We start from the raw sequence: 11,956 nt of genomic DNA on the forward strand, positions 1-11,956 counted from the left end.
TGGTGGATGTCCGCACACTCGTCGCGACGGAATTCCGCGTAACGCCACGGAACTGCGGTGTCCTCGGCAGAATTTTGTATCCGTGCATACCATGCACAATGGCGGACGTCCGCGCGAAATTCTCGAGCCTTTTCTACATAGAAAATTGTCTCCCACGAATTAATGACTTGAGATTTCATTTTTCAGCAATTTTGTATATTAATAACTCGTCAAGATAAAATAAAAATAAAAATAAAAATAGAAAGACGCGAAGATTCCTAAGAGCATCAGCAATGACGCCCGTCCGCCGCGCACGCCGGTCGAAATTCCGCCGAGACGGGCGTCATTGCTGATTCTCTTAGGAATCTTCGCGCCTTTCTATTTTTATTTTTATTTTATCTTGGCGAGTTATTAATACACAAAATTGCTGAAAAATGAAATATCAGGTCATTAATCCGTGGGAGACAATTTTCTGTGTAGAAAAGGCTTGAGAATTTCGCCATACACCCCTTATTTGTGGGTGAGACGGAATCCTAATTTCCTATACAATGAAATAAATATTACTTCTTTCATCTCGTCACAAGAATATACACTCTTTTTTTAGTTCATCCCACTAATTTCCATTTAAAAAAAATCTTTTCTTTCTAATTGGTGGGACTTATTTTCTATTAACAATATTTTAATTACTTTTTTCTCTCTACCTCTCTCTTAATTTACTAATTTTACATTAAAATTCGCGTCGAACCCAAAGTGCATATTCTTTGGGGATGAAGAGAGTATTAAGTTGGAGATAAATTAATTAAAATTAGAGTAATGATAAACATACATATATATAATAAAAAAAATTAGATATTAATATGTTGAAAATTGATTTATAAATGGAGTATTACTCAACTATTACATATTTTGTAATCATTTAGGTAAAATTAAAATTTAAAATTAAATTTCTACAAATTTAAGAAAAAAATTGAATTTCGTACAAAATTATGTGAAAATTTGTCATAAATTTTCATATTATTTCTTTGTTATTGTTATAGAATAATATAACATAAAAAAATTTAAAAAAATAATTTATAGTTGAACTTGATTAAATTTAGATTCAGGGGTGTTATGTTGATGTGCAATCTAAAAACATATGAACAAATTATAGTGAAATGGTGCATATTGCAATATCAATTTGATTTACTAATATTTTATCTCTATCTAATTAATGATATTTATGTGATTATATTATTGAAATGGAGCAATACGATGCTCTTAAAAATTTGCTAAGTGGTGATAGTAAGTGTTTTAGAGCTTTGTCAATTGTATCCTTTGTTACTTAAGAGAGAAACAAAATAAAAATTCATCATAAATATCATATATGATGAAGTTGGCGTTTAGGCCATCCACAATAGGAATAACCCAGCAATAGTCCAGCCATAGCCTAGCCACAAACTCCCCATGCCACATCATCAACACTAAAAATCCTCATGTCACATCATAAATAGCCCAGCCACATCATAAATAGCCCAGCCACATCAATAGCCACATCACTAATAACAATTATATAAAAATGAAATAATTAACAATCACACAATATACGGAATTTAATTTACGAGACATATACGGGAAACATTAATAATACTATTAAAATTTTAAAAAGTACAATAATTTAAAAAAATTACAATAATTAACAAAAAAATACAATAATTCACTCATCTGCTCCGTCGTCGTCTCCGTCGTATATATATAGTGTTTCGAAAAAAAATCGTGCTAGGCGGTGCGCTAGGCGACCCGGACGCTGCAATAGCGCCGAGCAGATCGCCCAGCGCACCGCCTAGCGCCACGGAACCGCCGAGCGCTAGGCGATTTTTAATTCCGGAAACCGCTAGGCGGTTGCAATAGATCGCCTAGCGCACCGCCTAGCGCCGGCGCTCGGCTAAACGGTGCGCTAGGCGCTATTGTGGATGGCCTTACAAACTGACAAAAATAAGAATGACCTTACAAACTGATAAAAATAAGAATGAGATCACTAATGACTGATATAGCAATTGAGCTTGGGCCTTTCTAGCATGAACTATAAACACTGAACTTTGGGTTTGCACTTATATATTTATTCAAATATAAAATGTGGTATTGCATTTGATGGCAATGTTGAATGGGAACGTTACAATAAATTTACAAAATAGGGAGCAATCCCCACCCTCCAATGCCTATTCCACCAATTCCTTGTTATTTTGAAAATTGAAAACGCACTTCTAGTTCCAGATACTCATTCCGTATATAAAAAATAAAAACATTTGAAACGCCACGAGTTTTTTAATACACAATTAGTAAAGTAACTGAAAAGTGAAAACGCATTTCTAGGAGTATAAATTTAGAGATGCCCACGTTTCTGGAACCAGAATCGCGTATTCTGGTTTTTTGGAAATTGCTGAATAGTGAGGGTGTGGTTACGGTTTCGGTTCCAAAACCACCTGTTTCAGTTTCGGTTCTGAATCGACAGTTTTTTTACGATTTCTTGGGGGTTTTCCAAGTTTCAAATCGCCAGTTTCTGGACGTTTTTTCTGCGGTTCACAGTTTATAAATCGTAATCGTTTAGCTAAACCGCTGTCTCCTCCTTTTTGCCGCGGATGTCTTCCTCTCGCAATTCATCGTTCTTCTTATTTCTTCACTCCCCCAAATGAAATGGGAAATGGAGGTGGACGAGATCGAAGCCGTGCTCGAGAAAATTTGGGATTTGCACAACAAGCTCAGCGACGCCATTCACTCCATCTCCCGAGCTCACTTCCTCAATTCTACAAAGAACCGGGGCTCTGATCAGTTTTCCTTCAACCGGAAGAAGAAATCGCGCGACGACGATCCGGATAACACGACCGGGCCGGGCTTTGTATTCGTCAAGGAGTTCCGGGCCGACGACGATGACGCAGCGGTTCTGGAGGCGAAGAGCTTGTAATCTATTCGGACGGCGTTAGAGAATCTCGAAGACCAGCTCGAGTTCTTCCATGTGAGTGCTGAGATTGTCAATTTGCTGAATTTGTTCAGCTGTAATTTTAATTGTCACACACTGTATTAATTGAAATTTCGTGCAGAATTTGGGGTGGATTTGGTGATTTGTTGTTAAATGGTTCTGTTTGGTGATCGTTAGGGTTAATTGTGCAGTAGGAGCTCCAATTTGAATGCATTGCCACGTATTTGGAATTTCTAGAAAATTTAATACCTGTTGAATGTTTTGAAATATAGTGCAGAATTTGGGGTCAAATTGGTTATATGGCTCTGTTTGGTGATCAGTATTGTGCAATAAGAGCACCAATTCGAATTCCGGTTGTGCTTAATTCGGATTATGTTCTTTTCTGACTGGAGTTTGGATGTCGTTTACATCTTCCACCATGAATGTGTCTGTTGGTTTCTTTCTGGCAATGCTGCTGTGAGACAATTTTGAACTGAGGTTTTGTTGCATTTCATTGTTTGTTTTTGAAATATTCACCATGTTTAAATAATTGAGTTCGATTTCTAATTGAAGTGAATTGAACTTCTAATTGATTTAGTGCTAATCAATGAGTGTGTGTACTATGACTGATGCTGAGAGATTGCGTTGCTGTAGCTGAAGAAATCAATGAGTTCAGTTTCTTAGAGAAGTAATTTGAACTTATCACTGAAGTAATTTAGACTGTTTTTCTGTAGCTGAAGAAACTAGTTCTATGGGCTAAAGCATATGGTGTTTATGCATGAAATTAGCTCTTAGAATTTTTAGGCTTTAGAAAGTGGTCTGATCTGCATTCTTTAGTGAGCATGTTCGAGGCTGTGAGGGTAAAGGATCGCTGTTTTCTCGTGCTCGATATAGATAGCTCTTTTGCACAATTCTAAGAATTTTGTATGGGTTTGCATTTGATATTACATTTATTGCATGAAGTTTGTTCTTGCGTTGGAAAAATTAATTTCAATTGTTTCTTTATTAAAATATTCCATTGTTATATTTGTTCTTTAATTGTTACTTGCATTGAGATTGCTTTTCTGTAGCTGAAGGCATCAGTTTTATAAGCTGAAGCATTTGGCGTTTATCCTAGGATTTAGAAAGTGGTTTGAGGCTTGCCTGAGTGAGCGTGTTCGAGGCTTTGAGGGTAATGGATCGCTGTTTTCTCTTGCTTGATATAGATAGCTCTTTTGCGTGATCCTAAGAATTTTGTACAGTTTTGCATTTGATTTTACATTTGTAAACTGCACTATCTCAGAAAATATTGCATGAAAGTACGTTGTTTATGGAAAATGAATGCTAAACAAGCCCATTTAACGTCATTTTACAGACCGTACAATCTCAACAGAAGGTGGGGAGAGATGCAGCAATAGCTTGTCTTGAACAAAGCTGTATCATCCTTGCAATGAGGCTGGCTGACCATCAAGGTAAGAAGCACAAAGTCATTGAAGAAGCACAAGCGTTGGTAGGCTATGCGTGTGATGCTAGCCCCTTTGCTGCATCCGTACATCTATACCCTTCCAATGAAAAGTTTGTGCCAGAGAAAGGGAAAAGGTCAAACGCAGTTGTCAATTTCCTTCTCTCGAGCTATGCTTTTGTTGCGAAGTCCCTCAAACTAGATCAAACGGTAGGGATAGTGGGGAATGCTGCTTTGCTTGCTATAAGCATGCTTGCATTTTTGCATCTAAATCAAATCAGCCACAAGATGCAAGATCCTCCCACGGAAAGAAAGTTTCCTCACTCGCGTGGTGATGGTTTAGCACAGTTAGATGTCGCGTTGGCTAGGGGCTGAGATGTTGGTGATTACTCGGGCCTCTGAGCAACCTTCGATTTCTGATAATAATGAACTGTTTAGTGCTTTGATGAAAAAGAGGAGATCCATAATGCTGTTCATCTCCTCACATTTTGGTAGGTTAGGTGTTGTGAGTGAGTTCTGTTAGCCTTAGCAGGTCAAAACAAAGGGTATTGCACTTTCATCTTCTTGGTATCACATATTGTGCAGAAAGATGGCTTTTAATTTTGTATGGTGGAGATATCAGGGATGGTATTCTCAAGCTGCTGTAATATGCTGTTGTGTCTGAACTATTGATTTGTAGATAGTGAAACGACCTCGTATTATATTAAATTAAATAATTTCATTTCTTGAATTAGAGTTTATATTAAGAAAGAATGAGATGAGAGTATAATGTGATGTTGTTTATGTTGATGTTCGATGGTGCTATATAAGTAAATTGTCAAGCTATGCCAATGCTACATTCTTGATTAATTGCAAAAATCAGAAAAAAATTAGGTGTTCAATAAATTACAGACATAATTTAAAGTTGTATGCAAAATATCAACTAGTAAAATTAAATTTGGATGATAACCCCACATTCATGAGATTGTTGGGCTAGTAGATAAATTTGGTTATAAGATAAATTAGCATTGGGTTGGGCCAAGACAATATTTTGCTAGTACTACATTATTTTGATAATTAATCTGGATATATTAAAAATGTATGAATCATACTCCGTAGTAGTTTATTAGTAATATTTTGTTGTTGTAGTTGATTTACAAATGTTTATTGTTTGAACTCTTATTTTGAATTGCTTTTGGGGTGTCATATGATCATGGCCTAAGCCAAATCCCACTAAACCACCAACATGATCTCCACCAAAAGCTTTATTTATAAGATTATTAGACTACCATTATTTGGCTTTTAGCATCAAATATTAATGTGTGTTTGACCTGAAAAGGGAGAAAACAAGTGCATATTTTAAGGAAAGGAAACATAAAAGAAAACCTGGAGCTCGTGCGATTAATAATTTATCAACCTACACATGCAACTTCTTTTTGTTCTGATCATATATATCAAACTTCTTCAAATATAGTACTCCACTTTATGTATATATATTTGTCTTACATATCAAACAGAATAACACATCCATTATATATTAGATAAGGGAATTCAGGCAAAACTTTAGAGTGATGCCTAAGATCGATGTATCCTCATAGTAGACCAAAATAGCATCAATACAACGTAACTAAATCACAAAAGCAATATAATTCCTTTATTTTCAATTCTTTTAAGGATTCTCATTATCTTCCTGAGTTTCTTCTTAGTTAGAAGATCAAATAATTGAATTTAAAAATTTAGAAATCATGCTACTCTTATAGAACAAGACACGATGTCGAAATTCGTTTGCAATTCCCAATTCGTGGCAGAGTAACACATGATTTAAATGTGACTAAATACGTGATATCCAAATTCCTAATTTTGTAAAGGACTGCATGGTGAAAAATTGAATATTAGGTTATGTTTCTATAAATGTAAATGAGTGTTGAACACCATTTACTTTTGAAAAAGAAAAGCAAAAAGAAAAAAAGAAACCAGCACAATAATAAACTTTAAAAAATCTGTGGGTCTTTCTTGATCCAAAAAGGGAGTTTCGAAAAAGACGCATTAATTGGATCATTGGGTAATTCTTTCTCAAACTCTCATTTTAAAACACTCATTTTAAAATATTTTTAATTCTTTTTGTGATGTCAACTTTGTAGATATTATTTAACTGTAATATTAATTGCTCGTTCTTTGCTTGGAATTTAGTATTTTGGTGGATTTATTGTATTTCTCAGCCCATTCCCCAAAAAACTATAAACTCACGAGCCTCGTGTATTAGTGATTATTAATCTTCCACAAATAAAAAATTCGAGTATTATTAATATTGGGCTTTTCAGTTGTTTTCAACTCCATATTCAATAGCTAATCACACGAATTACATTTTCAGAATAGACCACACATATATCTAACCTATAGGATGACAAACAAATATTGAGATCCAGGTATACGGTATACCCAACCCCGATCCGATACTCACATTTGTGAGTAAGGATACATAATCGAGAAATGTATTAGTTATACGTTCGGATATTGGATATAGAAAATCACCCAATTAAGGACAAGATATTCGTTACTTTTGTTTTCCAAGATAATTTTCTTGATTAGTTTTTACCAAAAATGAAATAAAGAGTCAGTTTGCGTCCGATAAAGAGTAATAAGTAATGACATTGTACCATTTACTTATCATATAATCATAATAACAATGTCGAAGTTCAACTAAATTTTATTCTCATGACATATAAGAGGATAATATATCACTATTTTATTTTATTTTAAAATTTGCAAACAAATTAGAAAAATAATACTTGATCACTCCGATGTCACCTTCTTAAACATAGAATGTCTCGAAGAGACACCTTACATTAACTTTGAAGGATTTTTTAAAAAACTATACTGGTATTAAAAGTTTATATTCTCAATAATCAAGAAACAAATAGTCGTTATAACTCCATAGTATTCAACGAGATTTGAAATGTTTTTGTATAAATGGAAAAGCTCGGATTTTGATGTGAACAAGCGCTCTACATCATTATACATGAAGCCCGTCACGCTACTACCAAAATACTATGAAGAATTAAACGTGTCAATGTGAGTCTAATACAAGCAAGAAATGTCGGTCAATTGACTCTATTTCTATCTTCATTGAGGTACCATGATCAAAGGCACATGTAGGCAAATGATCAAATTATTATTATGTAGATATCAATTAATAATATAATATAACCACGTCAATGATTTATATCGTAGATGTAACAAAAATATTTTGAATTGTTAAAGAGTGAATTATCAAGATGCTAGCTAATTGGAGTAACTCTAAGTTTTCTTGAATTATGATTGGTCAAATTTAATTTATTCCAGCTGTAAATAAGTCAAATAATAATTTATCTTTATTTTAAGAATCATCAAAGTACGCATAATTCAATGACGAAGCGGCGTCAAAACACTTTGCACTATTATATTGGAAATATACTAAAAGAAAGCTTTTATATACGCGTATTTATGAATCCATGAACCACATGGTGATTTTTTTTGTGATCTTATATAGTCGGTTGACGTATTTAGATTTTGCATGGTTTTAGAGGGTTGTCTTGGATGATTTTGATTATATTTCTATATTTTGGTATGTTTACATGTTTGTTGAGAAATGATAGAAAATTGATTAGAAAATGTACATAAAATATGTGGATGTGCAGCAGCCTTGTTTGAGTCAATATTTCTCGCGATTTTGAAGTCTGATAAACCTCTAATACATATCATTCTCTTTGTCTTTGAAAGAGCTTCGCGTGGATATATTGCACGCTTCAATCGGAGTTTTGTAGAGAAAGTTATGACCGTTACAAAAACTGCTCGCTGTGCAGAAGCCTTCAACCCGACGGGCCGACCCGTAACCCGAACGGGTCAGCCCGCCTAACCCGACAACCCGAACGGGTCAGCCCGAATGGCCCGATTTTAAATTCGGGCTGCGAAATTACAACCCTAACCCTGTATTTTTATCGGGTTATTCGGGCCGGCCCACGGGTTCGGGTTACATTGGCATCCCTACTTATCACCATGTGAGGTGCTCTCTAAATGCACATAGATTCAAAAAATAAAAGAATGTTGGGCTCACACTCGGGTTCACTATAACTACTATACGGCTAGCGACATAAGCTACTTTGGTGAAGCACGACACTGCAATTAAAATGCTGATTGTTAAGGGCGTTCGAACACGCAAATGTGTGCATAAGCACACTTAAGATTTAGGTAATGTACAATACTATAAATAGTGTAGAAAATCACAGAGTATAAGTGATTATGATTCAAATGCTTTTGGATGCACAATATCGTGTAAGGTGTCGTTCGATTGTTTTGATAATATTATAACGAGATACAATATGTGATAAGTAAAGATTAATTATGACAAAAAAATTGTTTGGTTGGGTTAACAGTGTATGCACATATAAGCACATAGTACTTACTAATTTACTTAAATACCCTAACTTTTACAAAACAATAATTGAAAAGCTTGAATTATTGTGAAAAGGTGAAGGGTATAAAATATTAATTTGAAGCTATGATAAATTTAGTTCAATTTTAATGCCCAAAGCCCAGTAACCGATGTTGAGCCCAACTCCTAACCTCTCAAGCCCAATAATCGATGGGCCTTTACTGATTTGGACCCACTTTCGTTGCCAAAATCTCTGTTGTTTTTTGCAGTTGAGCTCCTGCGGATTTGTTGTTCTTTCTCGGAGAATTCTGTAAATGTCGCGATTGAATTCGAACCGTCGGATCCAAATTGATACCTCGGAGCCTCGGTACGATGAAGGCGACGATCAAACCGTAGACGACAGCAGTAATGCGGCGGAGGATCTAGATCCCTTCATGGGAGTCAAAGTCAGACGGAAAGCCTCTCGCCTTCGGGATTTTCAGGGTGATTATATCGATATTCAGTCCAGACCTCATCTTATGAAGATTCTCGAGAAACAAGGTTTGATTTCTCCGGCTGTTTTGTGGATCTATCGTTTGATATATCGTAATTTTCTCTTGCACTTGTTTGGATTGAGAAATTAAGGTTAGAATTGGCAAGGGTTTTATTTTGCTTCAGAATATATGATTGATCATTGAAGGTTTTACTTCGTTTTTAGTTAACGTGAAAGTGTTATGCATATGTGAATAAGAACAATACAAAGCTTTTGTTTCACATTAGAGGATCTTCTCAGCTGTAAATCATATTTTTAGCAGTGATCTTGATTCAAGCATTCGTTTTTCAATCTTTGAAGGTTTTAATTGGTGTTTTATTTAACGTGTAAGCATTCGTTTTTCGATTTTGTTTTCCCTTGTAGTCCATTCAATTTGTTCATAGTGGACATTAGATGATGATTTTTTCCCCAAGTTGAGAACAAATGCTCTCTGCCTAGTCATGTTATTGGATAACTGTAGCTGTGGTAGAACAGAGGAATGAAAAATGGATAAAGATCAAGAAAATGGACATAAACTTAATGGTGCTTGTTACAAATTGGTGGCCTTTTGAGTTAGTGCTGATTTCATACAGGGAAACTGAGTACTAGTTTTTCTTTTCATAGTTGCTAGGAGATATACCTAAACAAAAAATTGTGTCATATTAATATTGTGCATCCAGGCAGTTAAAGCTTCATTTTTTTCACCATGTTTCTGACATATATGTAAGCGTAGATTATATATAGATATAGAACTTGCGCTTTTAGCGGTGTCTTGACTCAAGCATTCGTTTTCCCTTATAGTGCATTTAATTTGTTCATAGTGGACATTTGATGGTGTTTTATCTACTAGTATATGTTAATTACGTGCCAAATCTGTTGTTTTCTTGTTCATTTTTTTCCGAGTTGAGGACAAGTTCTCTCTGCCCTAGAAATGTTCTTGGAAAACTGTAACTGTGGTAGAACAGAGGAAAGAAAACATGGATAAAGATCAATAAATCAGACATAGACATAATGGTGCTTTTTTTGAGTTATTGCTGATCGCATATACGGCAGCTGAGTAAAAGGTTTTTCTTTTGATAGTTGCTAGGAGATATATAGCAACGAAAATTGTGTTATATATTAGGCCACCCAGCCATTTTTTTCACTGTGTTTCTAACATGTAGTATGTAAGTGTAGATTATATGTCCACGTGCCTTGGTACTTATGTTTACCAAAAGTGTGCCCTATTGAATCATATTGTAGGTGACAGAAAAGTCCTATTCGCTGACAAAGTTATAAAGTTCACTGGTTCGGGCAAGATGAAACGCCGTATACTTCTCGTAACTGATTTTGCCATCTACATTGCGGATCCAGAGACTGATGCACTAAAAAGAAGGATAGCCCTTGCTGCTGTTGAGAAACTGTGTTTAAGTGAACTGAGCGACAATTTCTTTGCCATCATTATTCCCACTGAATATGACCTCCTCATGGCTAGTACTAGAAAGACGGAAATTGTGACGGTCTTAGTGGATGCTACAAAGAGTGCCTCGGACTATGAACTCGAGGTTGCCTTATCTAACAGGTAGTCTGATTAATCTGTGTTCGTTTATCTGTTCTACTTGTTTGGGTAGCTCTTTCAAGTTATCAACATAGTAGAAACTAGAAAGAACAAATGATAGAGCTTCTAGTTGCTGTTGAGCTTCGTCTAACTGCATTTGAATTCAACACCTGCAGATTTGAGTACAGTGCAGCTGCAGACGTAGTGAAGGAAGTTCAATTCAAGGAAGTAGAAGGTTTGTTTCGAATTCACCTGTCTTCAATTCAATGCAGTAGACTTTATATGCTATATATGCTTTCGTTATGCCTAGATTTTGATGTTTTCCTTGCACTAACTTAGGTGGTGTTAAAACAAGAATTGTTCAGAAATGAGTTGCCCGTTAGACGTGGATGTGTTGGAAGTATATTTGTTGCTGCAGAGTCGTAAAGTGCGATTACCCAATCACGATTTATTGAATTGTTTCATGTATTTTGTTTGTTATTTTATCAAAACGTTTCCTGCTTTCTGACTAGCCAGAAATGCAGAAATTGTGTGGTATATATGGTAGATAAACATAGAAAAACTTATTATTTGTTGTACCTAAATTAATTCGATTGATTATTGAATTTTCTCTTTGTGCTGTGTATTGCAAATTCTTTTGACTCTTTTCAAATTTGTTTTGTGCTCACCTAATTACTTGCTTGGTGTGTAATTCCCAATCAGATTTTGTTGATCTAACATCACATGTTGAATGTAACTATAAAGTGTGTATTTACCTTATATAACTAAGCTTGAACTAAACGTAGTGGAATTGATGGATAATCGATAGCGTTGTGGTGTTAAGGGATGATGAGTAAGAGATGATGGATTGAGCTAAACAAGTATCTAATGTATTTATTATATCTGAACTTTATATTTTTCTCCAATGTTTCACAATTTCGGATTTGGGAAAATTATGTATGATGTAGCCGACGAAAAATATTATGTGGACAAAACATTTGGCCAGTTAAACGATGCCACTTAATAAATCTAGTCAACCATGTTTTACTTTTTACACATGTATACGTAGCATGTTGGAATTGTTTGCTATGGGACAACGGAGAAAAATGTGAAAGTTAAGATACAATGTCTATTTTTGTAAGATGCAGAATTGATCATAAGGGTTATATTCGATAATTTAACCTCAT

General features: G+C 35.0%; 1 protein-coding gene and 1 pseudogene across 1 annotated transcript; both read left to right on the top strand.

Moving 5' to 3' along the window:
• Positions 1-2,266: 2,266 nt before the first annotated feature.
• Positions 2,267-5,082, top strand: LOC121806382 (annotated as a pseudogene).
• A 3,934-nt stretch (positions 5,083-9,016) lies between these two features.
• Positions 9,017-11,422, top strand: LOC121806596 (myosin ID heavy chain-like). Its single transcript, XM_042206705.1, has 4 exons — positions 9,017-9,282; positions 10,496-10,814; positions 10,967-11,025; positions 11,130-11,422. Exons 1-4 carry the CDS (start codon positions 9,057-9,059, stop codon positions 11,159-11,161), a joined length of 636 nt encoding a protein of 211 aa, XP_042062639.1. The 5' UTR covers positions 9,017-9,056; the 3' UTR covers positions 11,162-11,422.
• The last annotated feature ends 534 nt before the right edge of the window (positions 11,423-11,956 follow it).

This window comes from Salvia splendens, chromosome 6 (assembly GCF_004379255.2).
Source record: "Salvia splendens isolate huo1 chromosome 6, SspV2, whole genome shotgun sequence".
NCBI classification, from domain to species: Eukaryota; Viridiplantae; Streptophyta; class Magnoliopsida; order Lamiales; family Lamiaceae; genus Salvia; species Salvia splendens.

Excerpts from the sequence above, each read along its gene's own strand:
- LOC121806596 (XM_042206705.1), top strand. The coding sequence starts at position 9,057 with ATGTCGCGATTGAATTCGAACCGTCGGATCCAAATTGATACCTCGGAG. Across the intron at positions 9,283-10,495 it reads GAAGATTCTCGAGAAACAAG|GTGACAGAAAAGTCCTATTC; the intron begins GTTTGATTTCTC and ends ATCATATTGTAG. Across the intron at positions 10,815-10,966 it reads GAGGTTGCCTTATCTAACAG|ATTTGAGTACAGTGCAGCTG; the intron begins GTAGTCTGATTA and ends CAACACCTGCAG.